The sequence below is a fragment of the Coregonus lavaretus genome (genome assembly GCF_964263955.1).
Source record: "Coregonus lavaretus genome assembly, chromosome: 2".
Classification (NCBI taxonomy): domain Eukaryota; kingdom Metazoa; phylum Chordata; class Actinopteri; order Salmoniformes; family Salmonidae; genus Coregonus; species Coregonus lavaretus.
The window spans coordinates 10389365-10408354 of NC_139989.1; the positions used below are offsets into that span (position 1 = coordinate 10389365).

The 18990-nt window shown below is 43.2% G+C and overlaps 1 protein-coding gene across 2 annotated transcripts in view; it reads right to left on the reverse strand.

Moving 5' to 3' along the window:
• The window catches only part of LOC311145591 (uncharacterized protein), a 122567-nt gene that overhangs the window by 92134 nt on the left and 11443 nt on the right, over positions 1–18990 (reverse strand). For both annotated transcript variants that reach the window (XM_084181872.1, XM_084181871.1), the window contains exon 2: positions 1429–1619. In XM_084181872.1, coding sequence (XP_084037998.1) covers positions 1429–1615 — 187 coding nt within the window. In that variant the 5' untranslated portion in view covers positions 1616–1619. The remainder of the gene's footprint in view (positions 1–1428; positions 1620–18990) is intronic.

Genomic DNA, 18990 nt, shown 5'->3' on the forward strand with positions numbered 1-18990 from the left:
CCACACACACAGTCCGCAACTCTGGACAGACTGCCTGGACAACAGATGTGGCCTACAGCTGAGTCACAGTCTGCTGGACACACACAAGCGTGCACGCACACACACACACACACACACACACACACACACACACAGACACACACACTCCACTAAAATCAGGCCACAGCCGCAGGAGTGACACACCGTCAAGACTCAGAATGGCAGGCCTTGTCCAGCTCTGTCTGGCTTTATCAGTCTCTTATCTGGAGCTGCGTACGTAAGGTTACGTAACGTTACACACTCGCTTCTTCTCACTTTTAGGATTACTGCAATTACAGTTTTCCTACACCATTGGGCCTAGTTACGTGCCGAGTTATGGCAGCCCTTCCCAGAAACCATGGAGGTCTGAATTTAAGTGAGATTACACGTTGGCAGCTATCTGCACATTCAATACCATGGATTAACTGTAGTATCAGTTGGGTATAGACGGTGAAGCCCATACGCTAAGGACTAATCCTGGGGTTAATTTCATTAGAACATGCATGATCTGCTCATATAGAATGTGAAATTCTATAAGACGCCTGGCTGCATGTGCTACAGTACAGTCACCTATGTTTTATTGAACCTTTATTTATCCAGGTTAGTCTCATTGAGATAAAATATGTTTTTCAAGAGATACCTGATCCAACCAAGACAACAGCAGCGGGGAACAATGTTTCAGACAAATATCAGACTTTTTACAGATTTACAGACTTGGACTCAACCTAATCAAATTACAGACATAGACACACATACATTACAATTACAGAAACATACAAGCGTCATAGATATAAACCTATGTTAGTGTGTGGCGTGGGGGTAATGTGAAAGAAGATTTGTAGAGCTTTCTTTCTTTCTTTCTTTTGGTCTTACTCTCTCATCTCTCCCAGGAAGGAAGAATAGACGGAAGGAAGTCGTTGATGAGATGGGAACAATAAAAGCCAAGCACATTACTCTGAGAAAAGAGTGTGAGTCTTACACATCACCCTGCATTACTCTGAGAAAAGAGTGTGAGTCTTACACATCACCCTGCATTACTCTGAGAAAAGAGTGTGATTCTTACACATCACCCTGCATTACCCTGAGAGAAGAGTGAGTATTACACATCACCTCACCACGACCTGTCACCCTTCCTTCACTAAGCACTGCCCCCTGGTTAGGAAGGATGTACAGTAGGAAGCTCAGAGGTGCATTAGTCCGCGGTTATCCACTGTAGGTTAATACATTTACATATAGTTGGCTAGCATGGCAGATGTTCCTTCATATTCCCATTGTCATCGATCAATCAACCAACCAACCAACCAACCATTTTGCTCACCTTCTCTTGTCCTATGATTGTGTTAGTGACTGAGCTCAATTACCTCCCTCCTCCCCCTTGTCCCCCTAACCCCGTCCCTCCAGTCAGCTCACCTGCCCTGGTCCCGTCGTTGTCCAGCAGGGGAATGTAGTCCGTCTTGCCCACCGTCTCGCCCACCTGGTCGTCAAAGGCCTCAGCCTCCAGCTGGGCCACAAAGTCCCTCTCCACCAGGTCCTCGGGGCCAGCCTGGGGCACACTGTCCGTCAGAGCATCGCTCAGACTCAGGTCCAGCTCTGCCATGGTTCTGGGGGGAGACAGAGACAGAGACAAGCAGGGGTGTAAGGTTGGATACAGAATTTAAATGGGATGCAGGAAGGACAGTTTTGGATGGATGAAACATTTGAGTTACATGCACAAATGTCAAAATATATACCGCAGGAGAAACATGCACATACATGTATATATACAGATTGCACATACAGTTTGAGGTAATACAATAGTTACAACATAATTTCATGATGTGGAGCTATAAACATCAGTGTATGTTACATTTCAACTGTACCAACAAGTCATATTTGATATTTAGCAGAAGCATCATTTATGAATTCTCCAAACCAGCATCCCAGACAGAGCCAGCGGGCAGGCCTCCTGAGGTTCCAGCTCTCTCTCTATCTAACACTGCCTGTAATGTAATGTCCTTCTGGGCCACAAGGCCTCTCTGCTAGGCCCACACAGACCCAATAATCTGGGACATCCACGGATGTTCCCAATGAGAGAACAGCACACTCTAGGCTACATGATGCTATAGCACTAGGGCAAGTACACAGACAGACAGACAGACAGACACTCAGGGAAAAGGCCTGCTGATGATCAGGCCAGAGAGAAAGACACAGCTCTAGGGTCATCTGACCAACGGCAGCTGTGAGAATCTGCCGAGTCATATGGTGTCATCTTTCACCGACGTCGAAGGGGTAATGACAGGTTATAATCCTGCTCAGTGGTCCCTCCATCCCCTATCCCTCTCTCCCTCCCTCTCCCTCTCGCTCTCTCTTTCTCCGTTTTCATTTCCCCACAGGCTAAGCATTACCATTCCCTCATTCTTTCCTCCTCTCCGTTCCTCTCCCTCCTATAATCTCTCCTCCATTCTTCCCTTTTCACTCCAACCCCTCCTCCCTCTGGCTTCCTCAATCAGGGAGATTAGGATAGCATGTGCCAATGGTGTATCAGAGAGAGGGATTAGGGATAGGGAAGAACAGAAGAGCAGAGCAGCACACGCTCCAGCAAAACCTCCCTCCCTCCCAGCCCAGGGCAGTGAGGGCACCTAACCTGGCCTGCATCTCTCTCCATCTCTCTTCATCCCTCTCTCTGCATCTTTCCTTCTCTGCACACTTTCAAATTGTGGACGTAAATAAAGAGTTTCCTAAGTGACCAGCCAGTGTACTGGTACAGTGTGAAGTGACAGAGCTCATTGTAGGGCTACTGTCTGTATGGTTGGGCTCTCTCTCTCTCTCTCTGTCTCTCTCGCTTTTCACAGAGCAGTCTGTGTGTATTTACAGCATAACACAGGAGCTCCATCTGCTGGACAGTCTGGGAGGTGACAATGCCTATAGGCTTCCGCATGCTTCGGTTCGGCTGGCGCTTCCTTTAAAAGCGTAGTACTGTTTGTCCATCTTGAGATGCCGTAGCCAGTATACACTTCCTCAAAGAAGTCCAAATTAATTTAAGATAACTCAAGAAATCTGTCATTCATTTAGAAGTTTTTGCAGAGGAGATCTTAGTCAAGCAATTTTAAAGATGTTTGGTGCAGTATTTCTCAAGTGAAAAATGTTGCATGAAAACAAGTCATCTATCGTTGAATGACAACAAACACTTAATTGATGAATCCCTACTGTTGACCAATGACCGAAGAAGGGGCGTAGACTTCGGTTCCGAACTTCGGCTTGCCTCCCGAAGAAAACATTTGTGCACGAACAGCCAAAAAAAACCTTGCCGAAGACCAAAACATCACAAAATGCTGTCATAATATATGCACAAACTGTTCCGAACGGTTTCGGATGGGAAGCATACGGACGCCTTAACACGTTATAGGTATTGCCTTTTCAGTGACTTCTGATTTGAAAGCCCAGTCATTGGGCTTTTTTTCTCAACACTTTTTTGTTGTTTTATTCTACTTTTTTTATTAAAAATAAATGCACTGTTGGTTAAGGGCTGTAAGTAAGCATTTCACTGTAATGTCTGCACCTGTTGTATTCGGCGCATGTGGCCAATAACATTTGATTTGACTTGATTTGATTGGTACAACATTGAGTCAATGGCAGATTGCTATAGTATTGAGGCACAGAACTGGTTTTACAGTGTCTGACTTAACAGTGTCTGCTTTACATATGGGCAATTCCAAGGTAACGGAATTACGCTGAGACACCGATTTTTCACTTTAAAATGTATGCCAAACAAAATCCATTGATTTCAAAGTTTAAAAAACCATACAACTCTATGAACAAGGACTACTTTTAACAGTGAAGATGCAAAGTTTGGTAACAGAATGACGGCACCAACAGCACAAGCCGTCATTCTGTTACCAAACTTTGAGTCTGCACTCTTCTTCAAGTAAATGTGTTTTTGTCAAATTCTCTGTGTAAATTGTTAAAAGTAGTCCTTGTGGGGGCCTCCCGAGTGGCGCAGTGGTCTAAGGCACTGCATCGCAGTATTGCGGCGTCACTACAGCCTGGGGTTCGATCCCGTTACCGGGAGTCCCATAGGGCGGTGCACAATTGGCCCAGCGTCGTCCAGGTTAGGGGAGGGTTTGGCCGGGGGGTCTTTACTTGGCTCATCGCGCTCTAGCAACTCCTTGTGGCGGGCCGGGCACCTGCAGGCTGACTTCGGTCATCAGTTGAACGGTGTTTCCTCCAACACATTGGTGCAGCTGGCTTCCGGGTTAAGCGAGCGGGTGTTAAGAAGCGCGGTTTGGCGGGTCGTTTCGGAGGATGCATGACTCGACCTTCGCCTATCCTGAGCCCGTTGGAGAGTTGCAGCGATGAGTACAATGTCGTAATCACGAAATTGGGGAGAAAAAATAATAATAATTGTAGTCCTTGTGCATAGACTTGCATGGTTTGTTAAACTTTGTTTGGCATACATTTTAAAGTGACAAAATCTAAGTGTCAGTGTAATACCGTTACCATGGAATTGCCCATATGTGTTGTCCTGTATGAAGTGAAAACTATATTTCCCTACGGGGCTATGAAGACCGACTCAAACTTGAACATTCACAATACAGAGTGTAAGACTCAAACAGTCTATATGCCTCAGTAGTATCCAGGCAATTCCACGGCAACAGAGTGATGCTGAGACTCAGATGTTTCACTTTAAAATGTATGCCAAACAAAAACCAATGATTGCATAGTTTTAAAAAAAAACTACATACAACTCTATGTACAAGGGTGACTTTTACCAATTTCCACTGAACATTTTAGAAAAACACATTTACTTGAAGAACAGTGCAGATGCAAAGTTTGGTAACAGAATGACGGTTGTTGGTAACAGAATGACGGCACCAACAGCACAAACAGTCATTCTGTTAACAAACTTGCATCTTTGACAATCATGGCATTTAAACTGCTGTTGAAATTGAATTGGCTGAATTGCTAGAGCTCTAAGAAAACACCCCAAAGGTTGTTGCTGCAGTTTTGGCTCAGATTCTAACATTAACCTCTTGAATACAATTTGGTGTGGCCACTCGGAAACCATTTTGTTTCAACAAAGGAAGGAAACCAAAGGAAAGCCAGGCTTTCTATTGTGCGGTCTGACCAACAAATGTCCCACGGGACGTCTAGTACTCTGGCTGATGTGGCAGTGTGTGTGTGTCCCCGTTGGATGACATAAGGCCATGGATAAGGTTAATCCTCTCTAATCTGCTGCAACAGATCACTATAGTATGTAAAGTAGCCGACAGCACACATAGGTGAATCATAGAAACATGTGAAATGAGGATAAACAAAACTGACATTCTGTCATACTAAAGGCAAACTGGAAATTCAGGACGAAATAACCAGCATGTTTTCACAGCTAAATCTTTCACCAGAGTGAAACAAAGATAAACAAATGTTTAAAGACCCCATGCAGTCTTTTAAATTGTATTTTTAAATCGTTGCTGTATGTCTAATAAATCACTGTGTACATTTATTTCATGAAAATAACTCAAAATATATTTTTTGTATCATTTCTTTTCCTGAGCCTCCTTTTGCCATTGAAATGCTCAGTCTGATCGTGTGGGCGTGTTGATATAAATGTAAATATATTTACATACACAGCCCTGATTGGTGGATAGGATCGTTTATACCCCTCGTATTAAACTCTGGACCTCGAATCCAGTTCCACTCCTTTTTATTCATTCTTTCCCTCTAATCAGGGACTGATTTAGACCTGGGACACCAGGTGGGTGCAATTAATTATCAGGTAGAACAGAAAATCAGCAGGCTGCAGACCTCATAGGGTAAGAGTTGAATACCCCTGGTCTAGCCTACCCCGGATATATTTAAGCAATAAGGCCAGAGGAGGTGTGGTATATGTCCAATATACCACGGCTAAGGGGTGTTCTTATGCACAACGCAACGCAGAGTGCCTGGTACAACACCTAGCCATGGTATATACCACAAACCCAGAGGAGCCTTACTGCTATTATAAACTGGTTAGCAGCGTAATTAGACCAGTAGAAAAAAAGGGTCATGCCCATGGTATACGGTCTGATATTCCACGGCTTTCAGCCAATCAGCATTCAGGGCTTGATCCACCCGGTTTATAAATGCAAATAAATGCATTGTTCAGAATAATCCGATCAGATTGTGATGTCATGCTGTCAGCCAAAAACTCCATCCTACCTCTAAACAGGCTGAAATTCTAGGCCTTTTTTTTTCTAAAAGCTCTTCCGCTAAAAGGGCATTATCACGATTTCAAAGTGTTATTTCAAGCTCATATTGTGGGAAAAATAAAAATAAAAATATATTTTTTGACTGCACTGCCCCTTTAAGAGTATTTCCAAATGGCCATCTGTCACAAAAGCAGCCACAATAGCAGACAGTGCGCCATACCTGACGTAATGACGTGGTAGATCAGCGCCTTTGCGGGTTCTTTAAGTGGCACTCGTACGTGTTGACGCAACAGACATGGCAGATACTGCAGGTGCACTATTTAGCGTGTGCTGCAGCCTAAGTGGTGTGTGGGTTTCCCTATCAGCTTACTGCAGTCACCCTTGGCACTATGCCAAGCCAGGACCCAGACCTACAAGGGATGCAAGGGTCACCCACAAGTACAGTTTGAAAGTGAAGGTTAGTATCGAATTAGATTAGTGCTGCTGTCTTCTCCTTGCCTGTCCTCTGCAAAATCACTTCAAACTCAATTCCAATTCTTCCAAACACTGTAGCTACAGTACAGCACTTCTGGACACTGACATCCTTGAACACGAATGAGGAACTGGAAGGACCCAGACAACTGTGGTCATTGGTCAATGTTTGCCCGGCTGTAACAACAGTGTTTTCCTTAGGGGAAAAGTGGCACATGTACTGGGCTGTCCTAAATTGCAAGGTCCGCGGTCCTTGTGACGCCAAAACAACTGTCTGGCAGCTTGATACCATTTATTTTCTGTGGTAGGCCTGCCATTTGGGTTGCGGTCACAACCGGGGGATGAGGTCACACAGTCTGTCCAATGAGGTCATTGGCTTCTCAGACACTTCCTGGGGCGTGTCTGTGTGGGAGGAAATGAGGTCACGGCGGTGCTCTCGTTATGCTGTGACCTCTCTCAGGTAGACCACACCCTTTCCTGTTCATCTAGGACGTCTGGGGTTAGGACTGTTACTACGTCAACTGGTTTTACAGAAAAGTAGCCTTGTGTTGTGAAGGTTTGGGAGAGTTATTTTTGTCCTAAAAAATAACAAAGTCAATGTTTTCCAAGTCATGATCCTGAAGGAATTAGCCACAACACACCAATCAGTTCCAAACCGCCAATTGGAAAATATTTTGTATTATAACTTTTAATAGAACCTTTAATTACTTCCTACAAATCTTTAAATAAATCACAAAAACCCCAGACAAGACGTCATGTTCATTACTGAGCAGATAGAAAACAGCTATGGAGGAATTCTGACCTCGAATGTCACATTCTAGGAGAGGTGATGACACTGTTCTGGTTTAGCAGGCATTCTGTCCTTCTTACTTTAATGGCATGTAGCGTATCTCTGAATGTGTGTGTGTGTGTCTGAGACTCAATGAATATGTATGTTTTTGTGCAGTGACTCTTTCTGGCTGGCACCCAGTGGTCTTTGAATCTTGAAAAACAGCCCTCGCTCACCTCTCAGTTGAACTTCAACAGGACTGGCATCTGATAGGCCCCAGCCAACCGTGTGTGTGTGTGTGTGTGTGTGTGTGTGTGTGTGTGTGTGTGTATGCCTGAGGCCCTGTACAGCGCACCGCTTCCCTTTTTCTGCACCACCACTTCTGTTTTTGTTTCTACTGATCTGCATAGACAGCTGACACAGGCCTTTTTCTCCATGCTGTTTTTCAAAGGCCTGTTCACACATGACCTGATGGCTGAAATTACAAGCAGGTGGTTCCCTGTGACGGTTCCATGGAGCTAAACTCTAAAATCATTCAAATTGGATAATGTCTTTACGCTTGGATTTTGCAGTCTACCGGATGCCACTATGTTTTAAAATGTATTATTTATTTTATTATTACAAAATTAACGCAACTCACTTTCCTTCTTATTATCCACATCTGTGATAGATTCTGGGATAAAACTGATTAGGCTACATTCATAGATTTAAACACTTCCAATCTCTCTCCAGTACAATAACATGTCCCTGTGAGTGAGTGAGTGAGTGAGTGAGTGAGTGGCCCTGGGGGAATCCTGCTGAGCCTAGCCCCCATCTGAAGCTAGCTATGGTTACAGTTACACTCAATACCGCCAAGACTAACCCCTGCCTTATCAATCAATACACAGCCTTAAAAGATACATTTACATTTACAGTCATTTAGCAGGCGCTCTTATCCAGTGCATTAATTTTCATACTTTTTAGTACTGGTCCCCTGTGAAAATCGAACCCACAACCCTGGCGTTGCAAGCGCCATGCTCTACCAACTGAGCCACACAGGACTAGAGACAGTGGGATCTCACTTCAAAGGGTGGACTCACTCCTTTTATCTGGTGACCATGAACTGCAGCTCTCCCCCAACCCACTCAACAGTTCACACAGAGGAGGAGAAGACCGTGCCTTGTAGTTCAGTATGTAGCCTGTTCACAATGTTTCAAAACACACTACAATCAATATACTGTAAATATACGGCCAAGACAGGTTTTGAAAATAATGGGACGGACCAACATCAACATTTCCAACGCTTATGGCTGCAACAATATTTTCTTATCCTTTTTTTATTACTAGTGCTGATTTAAAAAGGAAGTGCCCATTCGATAATTCAAACCCAAAATAAAGTCAGTATGCAGCAGTGAAAGCTGAAACAAAATACCTCTCAAATGAAAACGTGCTGTAGAGTCCTTCTGGTTGTGTGACTGACTGTGGGTCAGTTGATGATGTTGACAACAGGCCCAGTGTCCAGTTGTGATGTTGATCTAAGTTAGATGGTGTCTTCAACATTCCTCCTGGTCTGATTCACTACCAGCCCACGCCACACAATCAACAGCACTGTACTGTGCACCACTGTGTCTATCAATACCCCTGACTAGATCAGGGATGGGCAATTTTGATGGGGGTGGGGGCCGCAGTGGCTTGCGGGTCTGCGTACCTAAATCCAAACCCACACATTGTTGGGAGGAGGCCCCCAACCTTGCGACCAAAACATTTTAGCGGCCCCCCTCTTGACAGCGGAGAGAAAAAAAAAAACTTTTAAGAGTTACTTTCCTGCAATTCTACACATCTTGCCATGGGGCATAGAGAAAATGTTATACTTTTAAAGCAAGTTTTCTGCAATTCTACACATTTTGCCATGGGGCGGAGAGAAGACATTGCAATTTTATAACACATCTCATGCAATTCTACAAATTTTGCCATGGGGCAGAGAGAACATTTTTCAGTGTTAAAGCTAATTTCATGCAATTCTGCACATTTTGCATTGGGTGGATAGAAATGTTTCTGATATCTGAGTGAGAGTGACTAAGTAAATTAATGGGGGTCCTCCAGTTGGTAATTCGACCATGATTACTACAAGTCTATTACTAGATAGCTGGCTAGACTAACTTACCAATCCCCCCCAAAAAATTGCTGACATGGGCCTGTATTGATGTACTTCAACTTGACAAACAGAAGTGTAGGACATGGCAACAAGCATGACACTATAGTAGACATAACCGTATTATAACAGTAGCTACAATAAGATAGTAAAGCTGGGTAGCTATCTAGCTAACGTTAGCTAGGCTAATTGAGACTAGCTACATAACTTGAACTGTGGACTTTCTCCCCTTCTGAATCCTACAGCAAATAACAACAACTCCATTCAGATTATTAAGTAGCAGCGTGTCAGAAGTGCTTCAACCTCATCAAATATAAGATCAGAACATTGTCAGAGTCAACAGGAGAGGTTATTTCACAGCTTAGAGTGACGAAAAGTAGCTAGTTAACAGCTAACTGCTCTTTTGCGTCTCGTCATTGAGCCGCCCAAGGCCGAGCCGTTGCTATGGATACTAACAATTTAAGTTATTTCTGATTTCGGGTTCGGGCAGAACAGGGCCTTATTTTTGGCAGAAGCAATCAGGCCTGGGTAGGGCCTGAATGTCGGGCATGGGTAGGGCTCGGCCTTAAAATTAATGCATGTGCAGGGCTCTAGTTCTTTGTGCTAGGGTTGTTTATGTAAGAGTGTGGTAGCGTGGAGAGGTATATGTTCAGTCAGGCTTTGCCACAAAGGCCTGCATGGAGTTACTGTTTCATAAAGGTTAATGAGAGAGAGAGAGAGAGAGGGCGAGAGAGAGAGAGAGAGAGAGAGAGGGCGAGAGAGAGAGAGGGCGAGAGAGAGAGAGAGAGGGCGAGAGAGAGAGAGAGAGGGCGAGAGAGAGAGAGAGGGCGAGAGAGAGAGCGGGCGAGAGAGAGAGAGAGGGCGAGACAGAGCTGGCGAGAGAGAGAGATGAAAGAGAGAGAAAGACCCTGGAGGCTACAGCTCTGACAATGTGAGACGAGTTCTCTCAGGAATGCAGGGAGGTGGCAGCCCTGCCTCACACAGGAACCCCAGGGAGGTGTGTGTGTGTGTGTGTGTATGTCTGCACACACTGATAATGGGTCTCATGTGGGTAACAGGTGTGGCACTGTGAACTACAAGTGAGGTATAGTGTGTGTGTGTGTGTGTGTGGCTGCCGTTAATGATCCGGATGTACGGCTGTAAACCTCAGATCAGAGGCTCAGGCCCCGCCTCCCTGGTGTGTAGCCCTACCCCGAGGCAGACACAGTGTGATTGACAGGGCTGACTCCATGGGCCAAGCACGCTCCCCCTGCTCAGTGCTCAGGACACAAGGCTAACCACCTTTTTAGTCAAGACTATACGGACTCTATTTTAACAAACCAAACACAATAGCAAATTTAAGCACTGGCGGTAGAGCTATAGGTTCGGGTGTGTGTCAGGAATATTTGAGCTATTTTGACAGCCGTTATTATGAGTGCAATAGCTGGCAGTGGCGCGAAAGGGCTGGGTTTTGATAAATGAACACTGGTCAATCAAGGCGTTCCATTGCTTATACTGCATGTGTTTGTCTCAAGTTCTGTAGGTTATTGACGGTCTTAGCGTTGCCATCAACTCCAATTCGGCTGGGGGACGGAATATTTTTGTCGTAGACCATTGTGGATTGATACTACATTTTATTAAATAGCATAGGCTACAGTAATGAGTGACAGCAACAGTAAAACATTTGTTAAAATAACATCCAGTGTTTGCTCAATATGTTTGGAGTGTTGACAGTCAACATTGTTGTAATTGGCTTTAACTAGTATAGGCCTTTACGCATGGCACTTCTCTTCAAATAAAGGCACGTTCTCAATAAGCAAGATATAGCCGTGCCTACCGTTGATATGGCGTTATACTGAAACAATTAAGCCTATGTTTGGAGGAGCGAGTCTTTGGTAACCGGACAAAGGCGCTCTTTGGACATGGGGATGGATACAAGCCGAATGGAGTATGCACTGCAGGTAGGGATACAAGCCGAATGGAGTATGCACTGCAGGTAGGGATACAAGCCGAATGGAGTATGCACTGCAGGTAGGGATACAAGCCGAATTGAGTATGCACTGCAGGTAGGGATACAAGCCGAATGGAGTATGCACTGCAGGTAGGGATACAAGCCGAATGGAGTATGCACTGCAGGTAGGGATACAAGCCGAATGGAGTATGCACTGCAGGTAGGGATATGTGAATTGTGAATAATGCAAAAGCACGTCGGCAAAAATGTCACAAGTAGACTATTATATGGATAGAAATAGCCATACGCTTTGCTGTTGACCCAGCTTTCATTATAGAAGGATAAGGGTAGCCTACTAAGGGTTTGTTTTGTAATCAAACTAAATGGAAAACAAGCAATTGTTACAGGAAAATAACTTTAATGTTTCTAATGTGAGTGTCACCAGATTATCTCATCTCTTGTTCCATGGTGGGCATATAGCCTACCATGTTTTCCAAAATAATAACAGGAGCTGGCTAAAATAATGTAATAGCCTACATACATAAAAAGGGGATGTCCTCACTGTTCTGCTGCTACCAAACTTGATCTTTTAATAAAGCTTTGGTGATTTATTTCAAAGCGGTCTCACGAGCCAAACCCTTTATCGACAGTCTTGACTACTTGGTGAATGCATTGGGCAGGACAACAAAAAAAACTACCTTCATTGAGAGGAGGGGAGGCTATGCTTGGTTTTTAATCTAATGAAACATTAGTTTTTTATGTTTTTAAATACGATGTTTACCGGCACAAAAAGCACATCTCTCTTGTTCCATGTACATATGGGCACTGTGCATCACGGCTGGATAGGCTGCGCTCCCGTTGTCAATATCCATGCCATGACCAACCATGTTACCGCTAAGACCAGCTTTCTGTTGGTCTTAAATATTCCCACCAGCGCATACTGAAATTGGCACTTTGCCCTAGATGTAGACGTGGACTGTGGTTAATGGGAGCTTCCAGGGGGATGCACGTTCAGGTAGAAATACATTCAGTAGAGCAGACATGATTGCCTGTTATGCTAGGTATTTAGAACTGTACCATCTCTATACATTATGTTTCTATCTGTAGTGTTCTAAACATTGCAGCCCTTTGAATAATCCCCAGGTCAGCAAGCCATAGAAACCCCAGCATGCGTTGTCCTGCTCTCTGGTGTAGGGTTAGTCTCATGAGGGCTCTGTCTTAGCAGGTAGGAAGGCCCAGTTCAAAACAAAGCCTGTGGATTATACACTGTGGAGAGCACCAGCAGTGGCATAGCACTCATTCAGTCATGGTGTGGTTTCTGTGATCACCCGATTCAAACAGTTTGGTTCCTCTGGTCAACTTGGACCTGGTGTTCACATTGACTACTGCTGCTCAGAATGTTGCAGACAAAGACAGATGGTTTGTCACTGTCACACACAAACACATACATTCACGCACCCACCCACATGTCAAAATGCAATTTTCACAGAGGTGCCATTCCTCTCCTGGTACGGGGAAAACAACATGTCAGGATGGCACGTCACATGGACCAAAATAGTCTGGTTACGTGCTGCAACACAACCATCACTCAATCAGGGATGAGTGGTGTATGTTCCACATATGAATAATATGTCAGAAACATATTAATAATGCAATGGTGTCATCCTCTAAGGCTTTATGAGCAGGAGGGAAATCAACTAGCACTGTTTGCTCTTTCCTGCTGTGTGGTGTGTGTTTGCTCTCCCAATGTCTGGGTAAATCGATGGTAAAAAGAACAGCAGAGCCCTTGGGAGGGAGGGGGGGGGGGGGGGGGGGGGTCCCTCACGACGGCCTCCCAAAAAACTGCTGTCAGCCATCCAACTGCTGCGTAAGGAGAGAGGGAGGAGAAGGAGAGAGGGAAGAAAGGAGGAGGGGAGGGAGATGGGGCTTATCCTCTGAGCTGACATTGCAGCGGCACACTGATTACTGAGACAGGTCATCTGTGCTCAGATTGTGTGTGTGTATGTGTAAGCAAATCTGTAAATGCAACAGCAGATGTTCTTGTATGAGTGTGCATGTGTGCCACAGAGATTGTATTTGCATAAATGTGTGTGTGTGTGTGTGTGTGTGTGTGTGTGTATGTGTTCCTTTTGTGCATTTGTCCTTGCCTGTGGAGGAGTGGCAGCACACATCCAGTCATCTCCATATTAAAGACAAGTGTTTCCTCTGAAGAGCCTGTGTATGTCTTTGATGTGTACTGAGCGTTCTTAACTGACTTGCCTAGTTAAATAAAGGGTAAATAAATCAAATAAAGACCCAGTGTGATTAATGCTAATATTGTGTTTGTTGCTCCAGTTTGGTTTGCTGCCCCCTCCAGACACAGAGGGTATTCATACTTACTAGACTACAATCCTTACTAGACTGCAATGTAAACCTGCGAACTTGTCATGTGTTGACCGCTACCTCTGACACCCGCCCGACAGTTGCCCCCCTCTAAGCAGGGCAGTGTAAACAGAAATGTCTCACTGAGCCAACACTCTTACAGTAAACATTTTAATTGCATAGCAATGTTTTAGAAACAGCTCAAATATACAGACATTTTCCTTATTTTTTTAGACTTGTTTTAAGGAGTTTTTATCTGAAATTATAGTAACAGCCTGTTACATTCTGAAATTGTAGCCGTAGCTTTAAATCTCAAGTGTTTATTTAGACGTTTTTGCTTGACTGCACTAAGCCACCAAGGTCCATGCAAGAAGCAACTCCCCAGGGAATTACTAACATTTTCAGTCGCAATTTGCTTTTACCTCATATAATGACTTCCATGATATTGATCAACTGAAGGTTGGTTTGTTCTATGGTAACTTTAATACGATAGCTTGTATAAGCCTAAGAGCTTGTGCTAGCTATGGTTTAGCTAAACATCAGCATTCAGCTACAGCCAGCACGTTTGTGAAGGTGCAGAAGTTATTTTGTTTAGCTAGCTAGCTAGCTAGCTTGTTAGCGAATGTTACCTAGCTGTGTAGCATATATTATAATATCAATGACAGTGTATGATAATGTTACTGTACTTTTATATTTGTATGGGAATACAAATATAAAAGTACTAACAGCTAATTGAATGTGTACGGACAGAAAATAAACAATTTAAATGTCTGCACATGCTTGTGGATGGTCACATTATTCAAGAGTGTAATTAGGGCTGGGTGATATGGCCTAAAAATCATATCTTGATTTTGTCAAACGTATGTTTTCTCTAAATAAGCTTTGTTGTACAATAAAATGTCAAATACACTGCATTTCAAACAGTCAGCAATAATCTAATGAATTCACGGCTTGTGAAATTATACCTAGGCTAAATATAAGCCTTCCACAACCATAAGACCCACTAATAATGTAATTATTTTATCAAAATAGTTTAACATGCTTTTATGTAATAATCACTGATCTGGCTTTCAAGTCTATGAAAATGCCCTTTTTGTTACATATTTAACCAGAACCATGAATAATGTACATTCACTAATACTGACTATCTTCTTGTAGCAGGCATTATAGAAAATTACCACAGGTCTCATAAACAATATCTCAAGCACCACATACTAGTGAGTAGCCAGCTAATCTTTATATTTCAAGTCTAGCCAACGTGGATCTATTTGCTAGCTAACAAGGTAGAACAGTTTAATTGTTATGAACACACCCTTCTGACCAACTATTTGAACAGCATGCTAGTAGGGCTGGGATGATACCAGTATCGCAATATTTTTTCCATGGCAAAAAATGAAACCACAAAGCAGACCAAACTCCTTTGTCCTTTAAAATAAATGTGATTCTGGATGACAACATAATGATGTTTGTTTCCAACATTAGGGCTGTTTTCCTAAAGAAGTTAAATTTGCTTCGTGTTTTGTTTCCTTGCAGCGATGCAGCGATACTAACGAGTATCGCGATACTGGTATCGTCCCGGCCCTACATGCTAGCCTGTCCATTTTGTTCAGACGTTGAAATCTAGTGACCTACCTTATTTCTCAGAATGAGAACTAGTTGCCAATTCCTTATATAATTGTGTTTTATGCTTATTGCACATTTATAAAACACAGACTAACAGCTAGTATAAAAGTATTTGGCTAAAATGCTGCCAGCAGCACGTGGTACCGCAATTAAGCGCGTGACAAATTGAGCATTGATTTTCCAGAATCAATGTTTATTGATACTCCCATTTTAGTAGTGTCTGTTCTGCGCGCAATTTGAGTAGTTGAGACTAGGGCTTTGGCGGTCATAAAATTTTGTCAGCCGGTGATTGTCAAGCAAATAACTGCCGGTCTCACGGTAATTGACCGTTAATTAACATAAACACATTTAGCATCTCCTGGCTTCCACACATAGCCTAAAAGCCACTGATGCGGACCTTTGGAACATCTACATTTTAAAAACTCTAATAAATCCTTCACAATAAATCCATTATTTATTTTAGACAGGTCTAAAGAAACATGATATGAAGAAAATTTAGCATACTCTGAGTTGTCCTGATGTTAGGGCCTGATTTGATTTGCAATACATTCTAAGGCTGCATGATGAGACTCTAATGATGATTTGAAAAATGTTGCATGAAAGGCATGAGCTCTGCTTAGTTTTTTGCACAGGCTGTACACACTTCATCAGTCTCTCATTCAAATTTGACAAGCACTTGATAATGCCTCGAATTTCCTGGCGGCATCCCCTTTGTGTGCCCATAATGTCCCCTAAAAAAATCCAGGCCTTTTGCGGCCAGTGGCTGTCCTGCCCTTGGGCTGAATATAATCATTATAATTCCCTTCTCCCGGCTGGGCACACCGAAGCACTTCTCACTCATATGGCTCTCTGTCACGTGATCGGGTCTTTCTCACAGGCTACAAATGAAGACATACATATCGGGGACATCGGAGTCCTTATCCAATTCCGAGGCGCATATTGAAGAATTTGGAAGAAATGTCCATATTTAATTTTCGTCAGCCAACAAGATGAGTAGGCCTAACGAACAGTAAAAGCACTAGCCTATGTCAATCCATTATCCCCCATAGTACAAAAGTTGATCTATTCTATGCGATAAATAAATACTCCAAACATAGTCTGGGACAGTTGTGGGATGCGATAGATCCCAAATTAATACAACCACTAGCATCCCCACAAAAAATTAAGTAATAAGACTAACGCAACAGATCAGAGCGTTTAGCTTAAAATGTTGATAAACTATTGGGCTATTTCTTCACATTATAAGCGCAGCAATGCGCACACGGCAGTAGGCTACAGTGGGGGAAAAAAGTATTTAGTCAGCCACCAATTGTGCAAGTTCTCCCACTTAAAAAGAGGAGAGAGGCCTGTAATTTTCATCATAGGTACACGTCAACTATGACAGACAAATTGAGAATTTTTTTTCCAGAAAATCACATTGTAGGATTTTTTATGAATTTATTTGCAAATTATGGTGGAAAATAAGTATTTGGTCACCTACAAACAAGCAAGATTTCTGGCTCTCACAGACCTGTAACTTCTTCTTTAAGAGGCTCCTCTGTCCTCCACTCGTTACCTGTATTAATGGCACCTGTTTGAACTTGTTATCAGTATAAAAGACACCTGTCCACAACCTCAAACAGTCACACTCCAAACTCCACTATGGCCAAGACCAAAGAGCTGTCAAAGGACACCAGAAACAAAATTGTAGACCTGCACCAGGCTGGGAAGACTGAATTTGCAATAGGTAAGCAGCTTGGTTTGAAGAAATCAACTGTGGGAGCAATTATTAGGAAATGGAAGACATACAAGACCACTGATAATCTCCCCCGATCTGGGGCTCCACGCAAGATCTCACCCCGTGGGGTCAAAATGATCACAAGAACGGTGAGCAAAAATCCCAGAACCACACGGGGGGACCTAGTGAATGACCTGCAGAGAGCTGGGACCAAAGTAACAAAGCCTACCATCAGTAACACACTACGCCGCCAGGGACTCAAATCCTGCAGTGCCAGACGTGTCCCCCTGCTTAAGCCAGTACATGTCCAGGCCCGTCTGAAGTTTGCTAGAGTGCATTTAGATGATCCAGAAGAGGATTGGGACAATGTCATATGGTCAGATGAAACCAAAATAGAACTTTTTGGTAAAAACTCAACTCGTCGTGTTTGGAGGACAAAGAATGCTGAGTTGCATCCAAAGAACACCATACCTACTGTGAAGCATGGGGGTGGAAACATCATGCTTTGGGGCTGTTTTTCTGCAAAGGGACCAGGACGACTGATCCGTGTAAAGGAAAGAATGAATGGGGCCATGTATCGTGAGATTTTGAGTGAAAACCTCCTTCCATCAGCAAGGGCATTGAAGATGAAACGTGGCTGGGTCTTTCAGCATGACAATGATTCCAAACACACCGCCCGGGCAACGAAGGAGTGGCTTCGTAAGAAGCATTTCAAGGTCCTGGAGTGGCCTAGCCAGTCTCCAGATCTCAACCCCATAGAAAATCTTTGGAGGGAGTTGAAAGTCTGTGTTGCCCAGCGACAGCCCCAAAACATCACTGCTCTAGAGGAGATCTGCATGGAGGAATGGGCCAAAATACCAGCAACAGTGTGTGAAAACCTTGTGAAGACTTACAGAAACGTTTGACCTGTGTCATTGCCAACAAAGGGTATATAACAAAGTATTGAGAAACTTTTGTTATTGACCAAATACTTTTTTTTCCACCATAATTTGCAAATAAATTCATAAAAAATCCTACAATGTGATTTTCAGGATTTTTTTTTCTCATTTTGTCTGTCATAGTTGACGTGTACCTATGATGAAAATTACAGGCCTCTCTCATCTTTTTAAGTGGGAGAACTTGCACAATTGGTGGCTGACTAAATACTTTTTTCCCCCACTGTATAAGCAGGAATGTTCCATTAGCAGGAAAACACAATTCTCAAAAGTGACTGCAAGTGTGATTATGCGTGTAATGCTTTTACTATAAAGGTGCATTTTCATGGTGAGAATTATCTTCCCCAAACTTGAAACTCACGCGCTGCATATGTATGCCAGTTAGGCTCTACACCCGTTGTAAAGTGGATTAATTTGCTTAATTTTAAGAAGTTATTTGGCCACTTTGCTTGTGATACAAATGTTGGGTTATATGTTTAGATTTTTTATATATTCTAAGGCTGCATGATGCGACTCTAATGATGATTTGAAAGAAGTTGCATGAAAGGCATGAGCTCTACATTTTGACAAGCACTTGATAATGCCTTGAATTTCCCGGCGGCAAACATATCATTCACAAATGATGGGTTAATATTGTCACCTATCAGACTATTCTTGATTTAATCTTGTCTTTAGATATACTAAATAATATATGTGTGAAATTAGTTTTGATTTAGAATGGACCATTATCATGCACCTGTCTCGAAACAGGGGCAGCGGAAAAAAATACATGTCACCTATACACTTAAATAGCGAATGGATGACGCTATTCCCGTGGTTCATTTTCATGCCATCCTGGTGTAAAGAGAAGCATTGTGCCTAATATTAGGAA